This window comes from Rattus rattus, chromosome 5 (genome assembly GCF_011064425.1).
Source record: "Rattus rattus isolate New Zealand chromosome 5, Rrattus_CSIRO_v1, whole genome shotgun sequence".
Lineage (NCBI taxonomy): Eukaryota > Metazoa > Chordata > Mammalia > Rodentia > Muridae > Rattus > Rattus rattus.
Window position 1 is genome coordinate 3,199,739 of NC_046158.1, and position 16,112 is coordinate 3,215,850.

The 16,112-nt window shown below is 49.0% G+C and overlaps 1 protein-coding gene across 6 annotated transcripts in view; it reads left to right on the forward strand.

Annotated features, from left to right (window-relative positions):
* Positions 1–16,112, forward strand: part of Slc25a25 (solute carrier family 25 member 25) — a 32,488-nt gene that overhangs the window by 12,952 nt on the left and 3,424 nt on the right. The window contains exons 1-6 of one of the 6 annotated variants that reach the window (XM_032902756.1): positions 2,151–3,103; positions 12,436–12,562; positions 12,654–12,741; positions 13,353–13,388; positions 13,623–13,734; positions 14,844–15,002. In XM_032902756.1, coding sequence (XP_032758647.1) covers positions 2,885–3,103; positions 12,436–12,562; positions 12,654–12,741; positions 13,353–13,388; positions 13,623–13,734; positions 14,844–15,002 — 741 coding nt within the window. In that variant the 5' untranslated portion in view covers positions 2,151–2,884. Of the gene's footprint in view, positions 1–2,150; positions 3,104–9,427; positions 9,852–12,435; positions 12,563–12,653; positions 12,742–13,352; positions 13,389–13,622; positions 13,735–14,843; positions 15,003–16,112 lie in introns of those variants that run through there. The other 5 variants (XM_032902758.1, XM_032902754.1, XM_032902757.1 and 2 more) reach the window with 5 other exon arrangements.

Below are 16,112 nucleotides of genomic sequence, written 5' to 3' on the forward strand. Positions count from 1 at the left end.
GACCTGAGTTTGATTCCTCAGGATTCGTAAGGTAGAAGAGAACCAACTCACACAAGTTGTCCTCTGACTCCACATACATGCCTTGGCACATGCCTGGACACACATGCATATACATATACACAAAACAAAGCAAATGTGGACAGATTTAGCAGGCTGTGGTGATGCACACCTTTAGACCCAGCAGTCAGGAGGCAGAAGCAGGAAGGTCTCTGTGATTTGAGGCCTGGTCTACATAGATCAAAGCTAACCAGGGTGACAGTTAAGACTACCTCAAAAAACAAGAAAGGCTGCAGAAGATGGCTCAGCAGGTAAGAGACTGGCTGAGGTCCTGGACTCACATGGTGCACACATGGTGGGCCATGACCATCTGTAACTCTAGTTTCAGGGCGTCTGACATCCTGTTCCAGCTACTGTGGGCATCTGACATGTATGTGGTACTCAGATACAATGTAGGCAAACACCCTTACACGGTTTATTAAAAAACTCAAGAACCTCTGTACTGGCTAGTTGCTATGTCATCTTGACACAGGCTAGAGACATTTCGGAAGAGGGCGCTTGAATTTGACACTAAATTGAGAAAGTTGCCCCTACCAGATTGGCCTGTGGGCTTGTGGTACATTTTCTTGATAGATCGGGCCTGCTCATTGTAGGCAGTGCTATCCCTGGGCTGTGTGGTCTTGGATGTCTTAAGAAAGCCAGCTAAGAAGCGCCAGTCTGCGCCACCCAGAGAAGCACACCACACCTTGTGGGGACAAAGGGAAAAGAGCCTGAGCTGCTGAACCCATTCCATACAAATTCACCGCCTATGTACAGAAAGGAAATAAAGGACTCCATTTATTGGATTCCTTTTTTAAAAAAGCTTTTTTATATTGGACAGAAGTAGAAGGAGATAGGGACCTGCTTAGAGTGCTGAGAAAGAGACTGAGCTCAGGGCCCATCCCTAAACAGTGTTCAGAGAACATCTCTGGAAGATGAGGTAGAAAGAATGTAGGAACTGGAGGATGGGGTGAAGTGTTGGGACATGTGGGCTTCTGCACATGCTGTATGAGGATCATGATCTCACGGCAGCCAAGGCTACTTGCTCAAGACTTACACAAGATCAAGCCAGCCAGAATCCTGGGATAGATGGCCTCTGGGCCCCACCCCACACTGAGGCACCACTGGAAGTGGATAGGTGCTAAGAAGGGAGGGCCATTCTCTTTATAGGTTTTCCTAGACCCGTGTACCTATGAACCGCACTAACAGGAGTTAGTGGGTTATTTTAAAAAAGAGAGAGAGATGGGCGTGTTGAAGGGGGATATGAGGGAAGTTGGGGGGAATGAGTAGATTTTTTTTGGATACATTTATGAAATTCTCAACCAGGTAATGAGTGCGCACCTTTAATCCCAGCACTCAGGAGGCAGAGGCAGGTTGAGCTCTGAATCTGAGGCCAACCTGGTCTATAGAATGAGTTCCAGGACAGCCCGGGCTACATAGAGAAATCCTGTCTCCAGAAACCAAAACATATATACATTATGGAAGTCTCACAAATAAAGGGAAACTTAAAAGCAACATTTTGGAAAATTATTTTATACATAATGAAGATATGTGTGTGTGAAGGTGTTTGTGGGTTTCTGTGTGAGTATTTCTCACATAGGCAAATGTATCTACAGTATAAGCTAAAAGTAGGACTGCAGTGTAGACAGAGCTTTTAGAGCTGGTACTTATGACTACATTTCTTGTAGTAGGGGGTGACGTTGTAGGTATCCCCATCCTCTCCCAAGAGTTTAATGAGCTTTGTTGGGGGTGGGGGCTGCATCTTTTAATGTAATTTTATTTATTTATGTATTTGTGTAAGTATGTGCGTGTAAATTTTTGTGGGTACACATGGAGGTCAGATGTGGAGGGTACACTTTGATCACCATTAGGAGGCATGATAGTTGGTCTCTACATTTGTCTGCTGTTAAACTGAAAACAATTAGAGATTAATCATTGTCATTTGCCCAGTGAAGTGGACAGATTAAGTCTGGATCTGGTTTGAGGGACTAGAGGTAAACCGGGGTGGGGGTGGTGGTGGAGTGGGGGTGAGGGTGGGAGCAATCTCTCTGGCCTGACAAGTCAGTGTGATCTCCAGCAGACAACTATCAATGCAGGCTTGCTTTCTGCTTGGCTTGGGTTGGAGAAAATTGAATAGTGGGAGGAGGGAGTGGTGCCAGTCGCTTAAGAGGTGTTGTTGCTAAGGACCCTGGATCATGTTGAATGTAGTGAGTGGCATTCTGGAAGCTACCCCGGGGAGAACGGGAAGCTGCTTCTAAAGATGAGCCTACTGGGATTCTGCAAAATGAACCTGGTCTGTGCCTCCCGGTGGACTAGCTGGGCTGCAAGCAGGAAATACTCCGCCTGTGATTGGACGGTTGATGCTGGTCGGGGATAATGAACCTAGTAGTGTCGGCAGAGGTGATTGGCCAGGCCCTGCTGCAGTGAGAATGCAGACTAGATGCTCTGTCCTAGGTTTACGGAATGAGCGAGGACGCGAGGACGGCTGAATGACTAGGAGCCCCAAGTTGTCTCTGTCTCCGGGAGAGGTCTATCTGGATATTATTTTTGCTTTACAAAAAGAACAAAAACGGAGCCAGGCCTTTGATCCCCCTGCCTGCTGAAGTGAGTTTTGATTGAAGTAGCCCAGCTGATCTTCTTACTGCCAGCAGCCGGGGAGGCTCCTAAGTGAGCTACTTCTCAGGCTGGGCACAAGCAAGTGAATTTGAAAAAGCAGGACCAGCCCCTGCATGTAGAGCTTCAGCCTGGAAACTCCCCAGTCAACCGTGTAGTTAAAGACCCTTGGTATTGTGGTCACATCCCTAAGAAGTGAACAGTCATCAGCAGTTGGCATTCGGAGGAGGCTGGGATGCTACAGATGCTGTGGCACTTTCTGTCTAGCTTTCTCCCTAGAGCTGGGTGCCAGGACTCCAGAGAGGGCATCGATCATGGAGTCAGAGGCACTCAGGCCCCTGCTCAGGGAGACCAGATGTCCACCTTTTTGGGGAAACAAAGCGGAAGGGCTGAGGCCACGGAAAAGAGACCCACCATCTTGCTGGTGGTCGGACCTGCAGAACAGTTTCCTAAGGTAACAGCACCTTCAAGAGACATTCTAGTTTAGGGGCTGGGTTGGGGTCATTTTCCCAGAAGTGGGAAAAAGAATGGGTGTGGGAGGGAGAACTTAAAAAATCTAGTTTGGTATTGGAGAAACGATGAGTGATGGAGAAGGCCACAAATTTGGTTCAAAGATGTCTGTCACCACTGAAAAACTTTCTTAACACTGTAACTGCACCTGCTTGGTCATTGAGGGGAAAGGTTTATTTCAGTAGATTAGCCTCAGGAGTGTCTGTTTCACTGAACAAGCCATTAGAAAGTGACAAACTAAAATATATTGTCTTAGCTTACTTGAAGAATGTGACTGGTTCAGTTGAAAGAGAAGGCACCTTGAATTTAGACAGGGTCTTAACTATGTAGTGCTGGCTATCCTGCAACTTATGTAGACCAGGCTGGCCTCCGAGCTCATAGAGATCTGCCTGCCTCTGTCTCCTAAGTTCTAGGGTTAAAAGTGTGTGCCCACTATGGTAGGCTGAAAGAGGACAGATCTTGTCAGCATTTTGAAGGTCACATTCCCCTTGCCTGGTGGGCCAAGGTTTACTTTAGGTCCCAGAGAAAGTTCAGGAAATTGGGCTGGGACCTACCTAGGAGAGCCTGGAGTCATGGAAGGGTAGAGGCTGGTGACTCTTGAATTGACCACAGCCACCAGGGTCCACCGAGTGTCAGGACCTTTCAACCTTGTATCCAGACCTCCCAGGAGCCAAGGTAGGTGACAGCACTCCCGATTTGGAGGTGGGAGAAGTAAAGAACAGGAAATTCTGTGGTTTGTCCAGAGTTACTTAAAGAGAGGAAGGCTGAAGCTTGACCCCAATCTTTCTGGAACCAACCTACCTTCCTTCCTTCCTTCCTTCCTTCCTTCCTTCCTTCCTTCCTTCCTTCCTTCCTTCCTTCCTTCCTTCCGGAAGCTGTTCATGGGACTGGCCAACCTCTCACGTAAACAGACTGAGACTGGCTGCAGCATGCACAGCCTTATTCAACCCCTGAGTTTATTCCTGAATCTTCTTCCTCACTCAGAAACAACAAGAGTCTACCCAATGCTTGGTATGATAGATGCCCCCAAATGTCACATTGGGTCTCCCTGAGAGTTTACTGTGACGAGCTTTACTGTCGTTGAGCACTGACAGTGAGCAGAGTCCTTAGACTGTGCTGAGCTCCGTGCTGTCAAGGTCTCACAGATATTGTCTCCTGCATAAGCCGTTTGAGCTTAACGTGCCTGAGAGAGTGCCACTTTCTGCCCTTTCTCAACTTTACACAGGACTAGAAATGGTGGTATGCTGATTTTGTGAGGAACTCGTGCTGAGCCCTGCTAGTCTTCTCTCTTAAATTAGATGGCTGCCTTTTTTAAAAATTATCCATTTTGAACTTTAATTTAGTAACTGCTCTACTTCCTGGCCTCCATGGATGCCCTATGCCAGGTTTTCCCCCAGGGAGTTGCCCTGGGTGGGACGTTAGCTTCGGAGACCCACACTATATACTGGCTCTGTTTTCTGGAAGGGAAATGTGTTGGTGCACTGGGTGGGAAGGGCAAGAGGGAGGTAGATAGAACAGCTGGTGTGGTTCAAAACCAGAGAGAGAATCTCTGGGTAACATTGACTCTTTGAAAGTCAGTGATGACGGATGGAAACCGTCAACATTTACACCACACAAAGTGCACAGGATGCTCGGCCTCTGCCTCTCTCAGCAGAAGCCCAGCACGCTTGGGAAAGCCGTCTGGAGCACCTTTAGCTCTCGGCGTCTCATTGTCCAAGCCCTACCGTTTCAGTCTCAACCCCACCCCCACGTAAATACGTGTCTGTGAGCCAGGTTCCTGCAAACTCTTTATTATAAGAGCTGCTCCAGTTCCCCTTCATCTTTGTCTCACAGTTAATCCAAAGTTGGGAAAGAAAGCCATTTGTCTGCAGTGGGAGGTGCCCTTGCACGGTGGAGCTGAGATCCTGATGGGCGTCTTCTCGGAATCCCAGGATTGTGCTCATTGTGTGTGTAATTACCAAGTGTAGGCAGGTTTCGTTGGAAACCTGCTACACTGGGCTGTCATGGCAACGTGATCATAAAATGACAGAGCAGCCAATGATATTTGAGAGCCTTGAGGGTGGGGCTTGCCTTCACATAATATTTCTGGCTTGGTTTGAGTCATTGCAGATGAGCGGGGAATTACTTTCCAACCCAGCGTTACACTCCGAGAGGCACAGACCTGCCCTCTTAGTGTATTCCAGCCCTTACCGGAAGTTCTTATGGGAGGGGCTGGGGAGAGGGGGCACATGATGGAGTGGCAGGATAAGGAGAACTGATGGTGGCCCTGGCAGATCCAAGTGAAAAGATACCCATGAAGAGACCTGTCCCTTTACCTATTAAATGAAGTCTGATGCCAGAGTCCTAAGGGTTCTAGTGCCACTGCTATCGTTTTTGTATTAGTCATAGAAATGTGCATCAGAGGACAGGAAACAGATCTGGGTCACCAAACTAGATAGAGTAAGGAAAAGAGCAGAGAAGGGCACAGTGTGCTGTGCTTAGGTCCCAGGGGTCATGAACTGCCTAGAAATGACACCAGTTGGATCCTGAGCCTGCAGTCGCTGTTTGCGCATGTGTGCCTCACATTTAAATGCACCGTGATATGTGGATCATGGGAGGTCTCAGTGTTGGGCTAAGTGGCTGTTGTAACTGAAATTGGCCTGGTTGTAAGCCTGAGTTCGTTCTGTCACCCGTAGGCTTGAGACTAGGGCACACCATTCTCCAGGGTTCTTTGCTCTAGGTAAAGATGACTGCAGAAGCCCCTGGTGGCCTACAGTCTGAAGTCTCAGGACACAAGGTATTCAGAGACTGCCTCATTCTGGAAGAGTCCATTTCTGTGTTGAAGATGGAGTTCTGGATTACAAGATGGCGTTAAGTCAGGCTTACGTTGTGAAGACCTCTGCTTTGCTTTGTTTTCTTTCGGGGAATGTGGACACAGCGGCAAAGACTGCTTGTGTTGCCCAGGCTGGCCTCCAACCCTGTCTCCTAGGGATATAGATAAGTGCCACTGCTTGGCCTCTACTGAATACAACCTAAGCACTCAACCACAGTGGCGAAAGAAAAATGCTTCAGAGTTTCTTAAATTAATGGCGGTTCACGTCTATAATTTCAGCACTAGGCAGGCAAGGTAGAGGATTGGGAGTGCAAGGCCAGCCCAGGCTACCTAGAGAAACTGTCTTAAAATTAACCAACAACAACAAACCCTTTTGGACCTATGGGTGTGGCTCAGTGTAGAGCACTTGCCTGACATTCTGGGCCCTGGGTTCAGGCCCCATCACCGTAGAAAACAAACTAATGTTGTTTTCTAAGAAGCAAACTACGAAACAGAACTAATGTTAAACTAGAATTGAGGTAGCATTGTGAAATGGAGTGTCGATAATCACTTGCAGGGCATTTCAGAGAGCATTCCTTGCCTCCAAAACAATTGGTCTGTGTAGGATAAAGACCTCAATTATAGCCTAAAAAAATCCCCCTTTTTGGTTTGTTTTTGTGGTTTGTTTCTTTGTTTTTCAAGACAGGTTTCTCTGTGTAGCCATGGCTGTCCTGGAACTCACTCTTCAGACCGGCTGACCTTGAATTCACAGAGATCCACCTGCCTGAGTGCTGGGATTAAAAGGCGTGTGCCGCCACTATCCTTCTTAATTAATTTGCGTTTTATGTGTATGGGTGTTTGGCCTGTATGTATGTCCATGGACCACGTGCATGCCTGATGCTCTTGGAGCCCACACTCAGGTTCCGTCCCCTGGAACTAGAGTTAGATGTTTGTGAATCATGGGAGCGAGTGCTGGGAGTTTGAAGCCAGGTCCTCTGGACGAACAGCAAATGCTGCTGCTAATCTTTGAGCCATCTCCAGCCCATTTACATTTGTGTGTGTGTGTGTGTGTGTGTGTGTGTGTGTGTGTGTGTGTGTGTGTGTGTGTGTCTCTAAGGTTGGAGAACAACAGGCAGGCACCTGCTCTCTCTTTCCACCATTGTCCAGGAATTGAACTAAGTGGGCAGGGTTGATGACAAGCAGCTTTACCTGCTAAACCATCCATCTCACCAGCCTTCACCCAGAAACTTCTGGCAAAGCCCATTCTGTGAGTCAGGCAAGAGGTGAAGGCCAGGTTATATGCTAAAGCCTTCTGTCTTTAGGACTCCAGCAGTAGACTTCAGATGTGTGTTAAAATAACTCCAAAGCAGAACATTCTGGATTGAGTAATTTCATTGGTGTCTGGATCTGAGCAAGAATCTACCTAGATAAAGCCTCCTCATCAGATCCAGGGCACTCCCAAGTCTCAGCCAACCCAAAGTGCCCTGTTCGTCAGATTCTGTTTCAGTGTTACACAATAATTCAGCCGTATCTTATTCTAGAATCTTCTGCATAGGATTATTCCGTGTAGATCGGGTTAGCTTTGAACTCAGAGGCCCACCTGCCTGCCTTCTGAGTGTGGGGTTAAAGGTATTATGGTATCTTTATAGAGTCTTAGTGAAGCACTTTGGAGTTGAGAATCCTCTCACCTTCGCTGGCCCCCAAATGGTAGCTATCTGTTTTAATCCACCCCAGGAGGGAGAAGACTTAGTCTATATTAGGAAGGGATGGGGGATACATTGTCGAAGGAATGGGGGTGGGACGGATCCTGTCCTGTCATAGTGACGTGATCTCGCCCTCAGCAGCTCTCATTTCTAGGGAAGGAAGGAACGGAAGCAGAACGCGGCAGGCATGTGAAGAATCTTCCTCAGTAATGATGTATGTGGGGGCTGGAAAGGCGGCTCAGCAGTGAAGAGCATGTGCTGCTTTTGCAGAGGACCTGAGCTTCCTGCACCCACACCACGCTTCTCACAGCCACCTGTACATCTAGCCCTAGGGAATATGCTGCCCTTGCCCTGAGGATACCTGCATGCACGTGGCTTGTGCACAACAGCCCACACACACACACACACACACACACACACACACACACACACACACACAGAGTTACAAATAATACAACTTTAACAGATCCTTCCAGCACTTTTTAAACAAGATTTGTTTATTATATATAAGTACCCTATAGCTGTCTTCAGACACACCAGAAGAGGGCATCTGATCCCATTACAGATGGTTATGAGCCACCATGTGGTTTCTGGGATTTGAACTCAGGTCCTCCCAGCACTTTCTTCTTAAAGTGTAGACCTCTAGCTGGGCTGGCAGTGGACACAGGAATAATGGGATTGGCCACAACCATTGGCAGTGAGTGTAGATGAGGAGGCCAGTTTCATTTCATTCTCTCCCTCTTCTGGCTGCTAAGTCTTGCTAGTGGTTTTATTAGTTTCTGAGATATTCTTACACGGTAGCCCAGGCTGGCTTTGAACTCTTACAGTCATCCTCCTCAGCCTTCTGAGAGCTAGAATTACAGGCCTGAGTTACCATGACCAACAACTGGTCAGGTTTATGTTACTGTGAACAGTTTTAGGGAGGAAGGATTTGTCTTGGCTCTATCATAATGGCAAGGAATCAGAGAGAACAGCCTACAGCAGCTGGCTTTCTGCTCTCCCTCCTCCCTTACTCCTTTGGCTTTCGGGGTAAGTCCCCCCACTTAGCTAATCTTCTCTGGAATTACATAGACACACCCAGAAGTATACTTTACTAATCTTTCAGGCACTTCCCAATCCGTCCAGATAAACCCAGAGCCTTCTGTGTGGCCAACAAGCATTTTACCCCTGAGCCTCCATCCCACCTGTTTTTTAGACAGGTTTTAATGTGTAGTTTAGGACAGCCTCAAACTGGAGAATCTCCTTCAGCCCCCAGAATGCTAGGATGTGATATGTGAGCCGATACTCCTGGTTCATGGAATTGTAGTTCATGTTAAAAGGCTTCAGGGGGGTACAGCAGAGTTCTCAGAGCTACCATCAGACCAAGGTTTCAAGTGTTCTCAGTGGGCCTGGCCTTTGACAACTGTAAGTCTCACCTTGGCTAACCCCAGTGATTGATGGAAGTGATTCCCAGGCACTGCATGTGTGTGAATTGTTGGGTTTGTGTTCCAGGACAGCTGGGGACGTGGCATTCAGATCTCTCTCCGCGGTAGCCTGTGTTGATTTTCAACATCTCTGATTCAGTCTCTGTTTCCACCGAGTTTTCAGTTGGGAATGATTTACTAAGAGGAGAGAGCTGCTATACAGGGTGACGCATTTGAGGGCCTTGTATGAGAACAGACACTTGGTGGTTTGTTTGTTTGGAGGGGTTGACAGCCGGGGTGAAGGTTTGTTTGGGCATGGGACTGCGACCTTAGGCAGTGCCTGCTGCCTGGGCTCCAAGAGTTAACTCTGCAAGCAGTGACGTCAGTCCTGATCTTTGCTCTTCTGCTCTTGAGCAACCTGATACTGCCGGCTGCCGGGGACTGTTCATTGGCTGCTGACTGCGCGCACAGTGGGCGGAATTTTTTTTCAATTAAGTAAAAGGGCAGGACTTAAGCAGCCAGTGACAGCAGAGGCCGGCATACCTTGTGCTAGTTTCCCAGGAACCCGGCATTCCCCATTCTTGACTTCTGTCGGCACTTGCTCCTGGTGGTGGCTGAGCACCGGGTCTCACCAGCATGCTCTGCCTGTGCCTGTATATGCCCATCGCTGGAGAGGCTCAGACTGAATTCCAATACTTTGAGTCCAAGGGGCTTCCCACCGAGCTGAAATCCATCTTCAAACTCAGTGTCTTTATCCCCTCTCAGGAGTTCTCCACATACCGCCAGTGGAAGCAGGTCTGTATGCTGAGCTGGTGCCAGGAGGGGCAGGCAGGGACTGGTTTTTAAGTGAAGGGATGAATGGTACCTAGGCATGACTTCCTGGCCTGGAGGGAAGAATGTCTGAAATGTGGGTGTTTCCCCATCCCTCTGTGGCTGTAGCCAGCAGTTCTATGTCACTGTCGTGGCAATGGTTGGTTTTTGTGTAATTTCCTGGACTGGGAGGGAAGGCACTTATGGGAGATGAAATCTCTAGATAGGAGTTCTTTTCCTTGGCTGAGATGAAGCTTCCTAAAATGTACAAGATGTCATAGAGGCCTGGGCTGTCTCACTGCCATGGGAAGTTTTGTGACTCCAGGGCAGGGTGTAGAGGCTAGAATGTTGGGCAGCCTTCCTTCCCACTTGGACTTTCAAGTGCTTAGGTGGCCCAGGGAACAGGATGCCAGCGGTGATCCTGGCCCTTGTGTGACGAGAAATGGAACTTGACCTTGGGGTTTGCTTTGCACTAAATTTCATGTTGTCCCCCAATGCTGGTTTTGTGCATCTCAGAGTGGAGACAAGTCTTCCTTCCTCCCCGTTTTTTTTTAATGTCTCTATGTAGCCCCGGCTGGCCTGGTACACAAAGAGATCTGCCTTTCTCTGGCTCCCTAGTGTTGGAAGTTAAACCATATGCCACCACACTTGGCATTTCTTCAGACAGGGTCTTGGTGTGTAGACCAGGATCACCTCAAACTCTCAGGAATACTCCTGCCTCAGCCTCTCTAGTGCTGGGATTATAGGTGTGCACCCCCACTCCCACAGATGCAGGACAAACTTGGGGAGTATTTTTAAATAGAGTACAGTTAGCACAGTTGTGGGTGGTCTGTGTCATGGGGTACTGCCCCAGAACAGAGTACTTTGGTGGCAGGGCAAGAGAGAGAGACTTTTTCCTTTCTACTAGACATAATGGGTGGTGACCCTTGGCTAAGAGCACAGATGTTGGTGAGAAGTTAACATAATCCCAGCTGACAGATAAGAAGTGCTCCATCTGTCCCACATGCCAGCCTCACCCAAACATGGTTGGCTCCTTGGGATATATGTCTACCCTCCCCCAAAAGTCAGTGGCTAAGTAAGAGGGAAACCATGATGACCGCCTTCTGGGAATGCAAGCTAGCCAGTGGTCCATCGGTTTCTAAAACTCTTTGACCTAATGTGTTGGTTTGACTAGTGAATGGATTTGTCCGTAAGAGAACCAAGAAGCATTTTCTTTAGGAGATTTTGTGTTTTGGATATAAAGTGCTCTTCCCAATAAATTAGATAGATAGATAGATAGATAGATAGATAGATAGATAGATAGACAGACAGACAGACAGACAGACAGACAGACAGACAGAACTAAAAAGCTTTTTGGAAGGTGTAACAGTCTCATTCATTCTGTAGTTCTGGCTGGCCTAGAACTCACTAGATAGAACAGACTGGCCTTGAATTCACAGAGATCCACCTGCCTCTCTGCTTTTGGAGTTCTGGGATTAAAGGCACACACCACCACTCCTGGCTTAGTGTAATTAAATGTAATGAAGAACAAATGAAAACTTAAGTGCTTCTGTGCTGAAATGACCGCTATTTCTCCCAGAGTTCTCTCTGTCTTGAGATTAACCTTTAGGGTAGCAGAAGGTCCTTCAGGAATGCCCATGATGGCCCTGGCCCTGGCCCTGGCCTCCTGTGAACACCATTCTCTAACTGCTGTTCCTTTGCTTTGTAACATGTGGGGAGGAATGGGCTATCCTCTCACTGGAGAGAGCAGTAAGACCTTTTGCATCCCCACCCCCCATCTCCTGCTGAGGGGAGAACCTCCAGCTGGTGTTACAGCCTCTGGGCTCGCCTCAGATGGTGCGGCTGCAGATCAGGGTCTCTTAAAGCCTTAGCTCCCTAAACTAGTAAAGCTTACCTGGCCTTCAGCGCCTGGTTGGGAATCTGGGCTTGGCTATATCTTGTATCCCTGAGACTAGGGACCCGACTGGCAGTGCCCAGTGCCGTCAAGCCTGAGCCCAAGAATAGTTGCCCTTGGCTCCTCCTGTCTGTCTCTATACCCTCCAGAGTGTTCCCTGGCAACGTTTCTGCCAAGTAGGCATTGTCTGAACCTTTACCCTCGCCACCAAATTGTTACTGGGCTAATGCCACACTGGATAGAGCAAGTAGCAGGGTTCCTAAGGGACTCTGGATTCCAAGGCTCTCCCCAGCTCTCAGCCAGGAGTGTAGGTTGAAGTCTGCCTCTAGACTTCTGTAGGAGAGCCAAGCCACTGGCGCTGGCTGTGTAACAAGCTGGTCTGCGGAATGTTGGAGAGAGCAAGCACCTGGCTGCCCTGCTGGCCTCTCTGAAGGCTTTCTCAGAGGAGTATCTCTTCACCAGAGCAGAGTGGGCCCTTGCTTGGCTTCTGGATAGCCTTTGGGAACCAGGGTAGTAGCTCTGGTGAATGAGTAAATTGACATGATGCCCTATGATTCCCACCGCTTTTACATCCTTAGAGAGAGGACACCTTGGATCATTCTGGAGAACAGTTATTTCCCTGTTGTGATAAGAGGCTGGTGAGCAACACCTCAAGTCCTTGCTTTGGTTTTCTAGAAAATTGTGCAAGCAGGTGACAAGGACCTTGATGGGCAACTGGACTTCGAAGAGTTTGTACATTACCTCCAAGACCATGAGAAAAAACTGAGGCTGGTATTTAAGAGTCTGGACAAAAAGAATGATGGTGAGTTGGCCTGTTGTAGCTCCCCTGCTGGGCGGCCTTGGCTTACCGAAGGCCGAAGGCCGGACCCTGCTCACCGACCTTGTCGTCACAGGGCGAATCGATGCTCAGGAGATCATGCAGTCCCTTCGGGATCTAGGTGTCAAGATCTCTGAACAGCAGGCGGAGAAGATTCTTAAGAGGTGAGGAGTGTGGCTGAGTTCTGTCCTATGGGAGGCTTTAATGGCTTTTGAACTAATCCAGCGCTATTCAGTGTTGCCTTGCTTCCCTGAAACTGGCCCTGTGTTTAGAAAGAGGGAGAAGAAGCCCTTTCCCAAAGCAAGCTTCTCCTGAGGCTGCGGCCCTACTCTCATGGAAGAGTCCTAAATCTAGAATTAGCCTGTTGCCAGCAACCCTTAAAATGACAAGATTAGTTGTGGGCATTTCACGTTGGTGAGAAGTGTCCCCGGAACTCTTTCTCTGCCCCTGGGGAGGGACTTGTACCATGTGTGGTCCTGGACTTGGGTTGCTGTAGTAGCTTGTTCTTTACTCTGCAGCCACATATGCTGGCCGGAGAAACAGCTCCCTTGTAAGCACAGGGCTGCTGGAAAGCCATGCAAATAGAACAGTTTGTGCCTGGCTGGGCTGACAGCTGGTCACAGGGACAGCAGCCCCAGGAGCCCATTTCCGCCCACTTCCTCAAGCTGTGCTGACCCCTGGTGTTGGGTGTGTGCTTGCTTCACTAACCTGCTAAGCGCATTCATTTGTGTTGTTTCTCCTTTCTCCTCTGCATCCTCCTTTGTCTGTCTGTCAGAATACGGACGGGCCACTTCTGGGGCCCTGTCACCTAGTAAGTATCTGTGTCTCCCAGTGATTGCCTCCCTCCCTGATCAGAATGGGGTTCCTGTGGGCCAGCACATCTCCATTTTGTGAAAAATGGGGTATAAGCCACCTTACCCTTTCCCATGGGCAAGGTGCCTTTGGTCTCCTGGGTGGCTGTGGCACCTGCCTTCATCCCAGCCAGGTGGTGGGGCACACAGCTGGCAGGTGTGACACGCGTGAGTGACCATGCTTCTGCTTCCAGCATGGATAAAAATGGGACAATGACCATCGACTGGAACGAGTGGAGGGACTACCACCTCCTGCACCCCGTGGAGAACATCCCTGAGATCATCCTGTACTGGAAGCACTCGACGGTGAGCACTGTCCACTCGGCAGCCATCTTTGTCTGGCATCCTCTCTGGGTGGGGGTTGTGATGATACAGTGAGATGTTGCCAGCCACACTCTCCTCCTTCCATACAGTGACCAGCCTGAACACTTGACCCTTTGCTAGGTGTTCCTTCCTCCTGTCCCCACACGCCCTTACGGTCCACCCAATTATCTCCCTTCTCCTATGCTGCTGCTTCTCCCAGAAACAGTCTGCCTTCCACGGGATGGGGGAAGAAACCTTGTTAAGGATGCCTCCTCCTCCTCTGCGTTTCTTTTTTAGTATCATTTCTCTTTATGGCAAAAGTACATGTTCTGGCTGAGGCAGAGGAGCCTCATGAGTTACAGGCCAGCCTAGGCTAGAGTTAAACTCTGGATTTGGGGTTTGGTTTTAATAAGCATGCCCCATAGGGCCTGCATACTGGTTTTGTTTGTTTGTTCTGTTCTGATAGCGTGGTGCACATTCAGGAAGACAGATGTGATGTGGTTCTCCAACTAGAAATGTTGGTCTGTCTTAAAAGACTTCTGGTGTTCTAGCTGGGTTGCCCTGCTTTATCTACCTTGCACCCACAGTACCAGGTCCGGGTTTCTTGGGTGGAAAGTAAGTGGCTGATTCTAGGGTTCAGAACAGCTAGCCTGTCTCTGGCCTACAGCCCAGAGGTCAGCAGAGCTGGCTGGGACCAGTTCCAGAGAAAAGGTGTTACGCAGGCAGTGAGCACCCTGCTTGCTTAGGCCTTGCATAACACTGTTCTGCTGGCAATCTGGTTCTGTATCGGGTTGCAAGGTTTGTACCCAGCTTCCCTGATCCTGGTACTGTCTAGCCCTAAAGTCCTTGCGGGAAGTTCTAGGAGCTTCCTTTAAAAGGGCAACCCATCAGCGATGTCACGTTCTCCCTGATCGTTACCTGCTCCTTTCTAGACCATGTACAAGGTCAAGAGATGCAGCCACTGTCGGGGTAAAGGGGGAGTTCCTGCCATCCTTACCATTCGTGTGGCCACTTGAGAGCGTGGAAGGCAGTGACCATGGCCAGGTGGCTAGCACCTTGGCCACGGATGTCGTGAGTAAAGTTGCCTATGTCTCTGCTTGTCTTCCCCATAGATCTTCGATGTTGGTGAGAATCTGACAGTCCCAGATGAGTTCACAGTGGAGGAGAGGCAGACAGGGATGTGGTGGAGGCACCTGGTGGCAGGAGGTGGTGCAGGGGCAGTTTCCAGAACCTGCACTGCCCCCCTGGACAGATTGAAGGTGCTCATGCAGGTGAGCAGGCAAGCGGGGAGACTTTACCCATCCTTCTTTGGTGGCTCGGCTTCCCACACCAGCCAATGAAGTCGGAGTCGATGCTTGGCAGGCACCAGTAGGTCCAGGCCTAGGTTTGCATTTAGCTGGTCTAATTTTATCAGAGAAACATGAGCTGCATATCCCCTTACTTGGGCTTGTTACTTGGAGTGTGGCAAGACCTGATTCCTTAAGTGCATCTCAGGATGGATAAGAGATCTCATGGAGGCCAGGGAGAGCAGATCCTTGCATGACCTAGAGGCCATCAAGAAGCAGTGCCTTTACCTTGGCTGAGCATGCAACTCCACGTCCACAGGGCAGAGATTAGCTTGTCTGATGTCAGGAAAGTGTTGTGAAATAACCCACATGTGGACACTAGTGGACTTTGATGTCTGTCTGAACAGTGACTAGTTACCTCATTTTGCTTCTGTCTGGCACTTTTTCTGTGCCAGGAGGCCTACCCAGAAACAGCATATCCTCCCAGAAGCCCCCCGGACAGACTGAAGGTGCCCCTGCAAGTGGGCAGAAAAGCGAGCAGATTTTTCCCCATCATTCATTGGCGACTCAGCCTCTCCTCCCTCCCTCAGCTGTGGCTCTGCTTTAAAAGCCTGAACTTCCCACACCAGCTAATGAAGTTGGAGTCGTTGCGGGCACCACCCCTATCCCCCTTGGCATAAGTAACTAAGTGGGATCTCCCAGATCTTCCAGAAACAGTGCCAAAGATTTAGAGGAGCTTTAAAGTTTAATCTAGCGTGTGCTGGCCCCTCCTCCCAGCTTGGTGGCCTTAAGTAGCCATTTCTCCTTCCTGAGCCTCTGAAAAAAACAGAAGCGTGAATAGTTCCTTCTTACTTTGTTTGTAACAGAATTGCAGGGATATTCCGAAGAGATTAAGAGCTGTCCTCTCTGGGTTGGTGGGGCAAACCTCCATCAATCCTAGCACTCAAGAAGGATGAAAGTCAAGGCCAGCCTGCACTACATAGTATGGAAGCCTGACAAAAACTTAACTAAAAAAATCAAATGAAATAATAAAAAGCCGCAGCCATGCCTGTTGAATCCTCAGGACATTAAACTGAAATACTCAGAGGGAAGAGG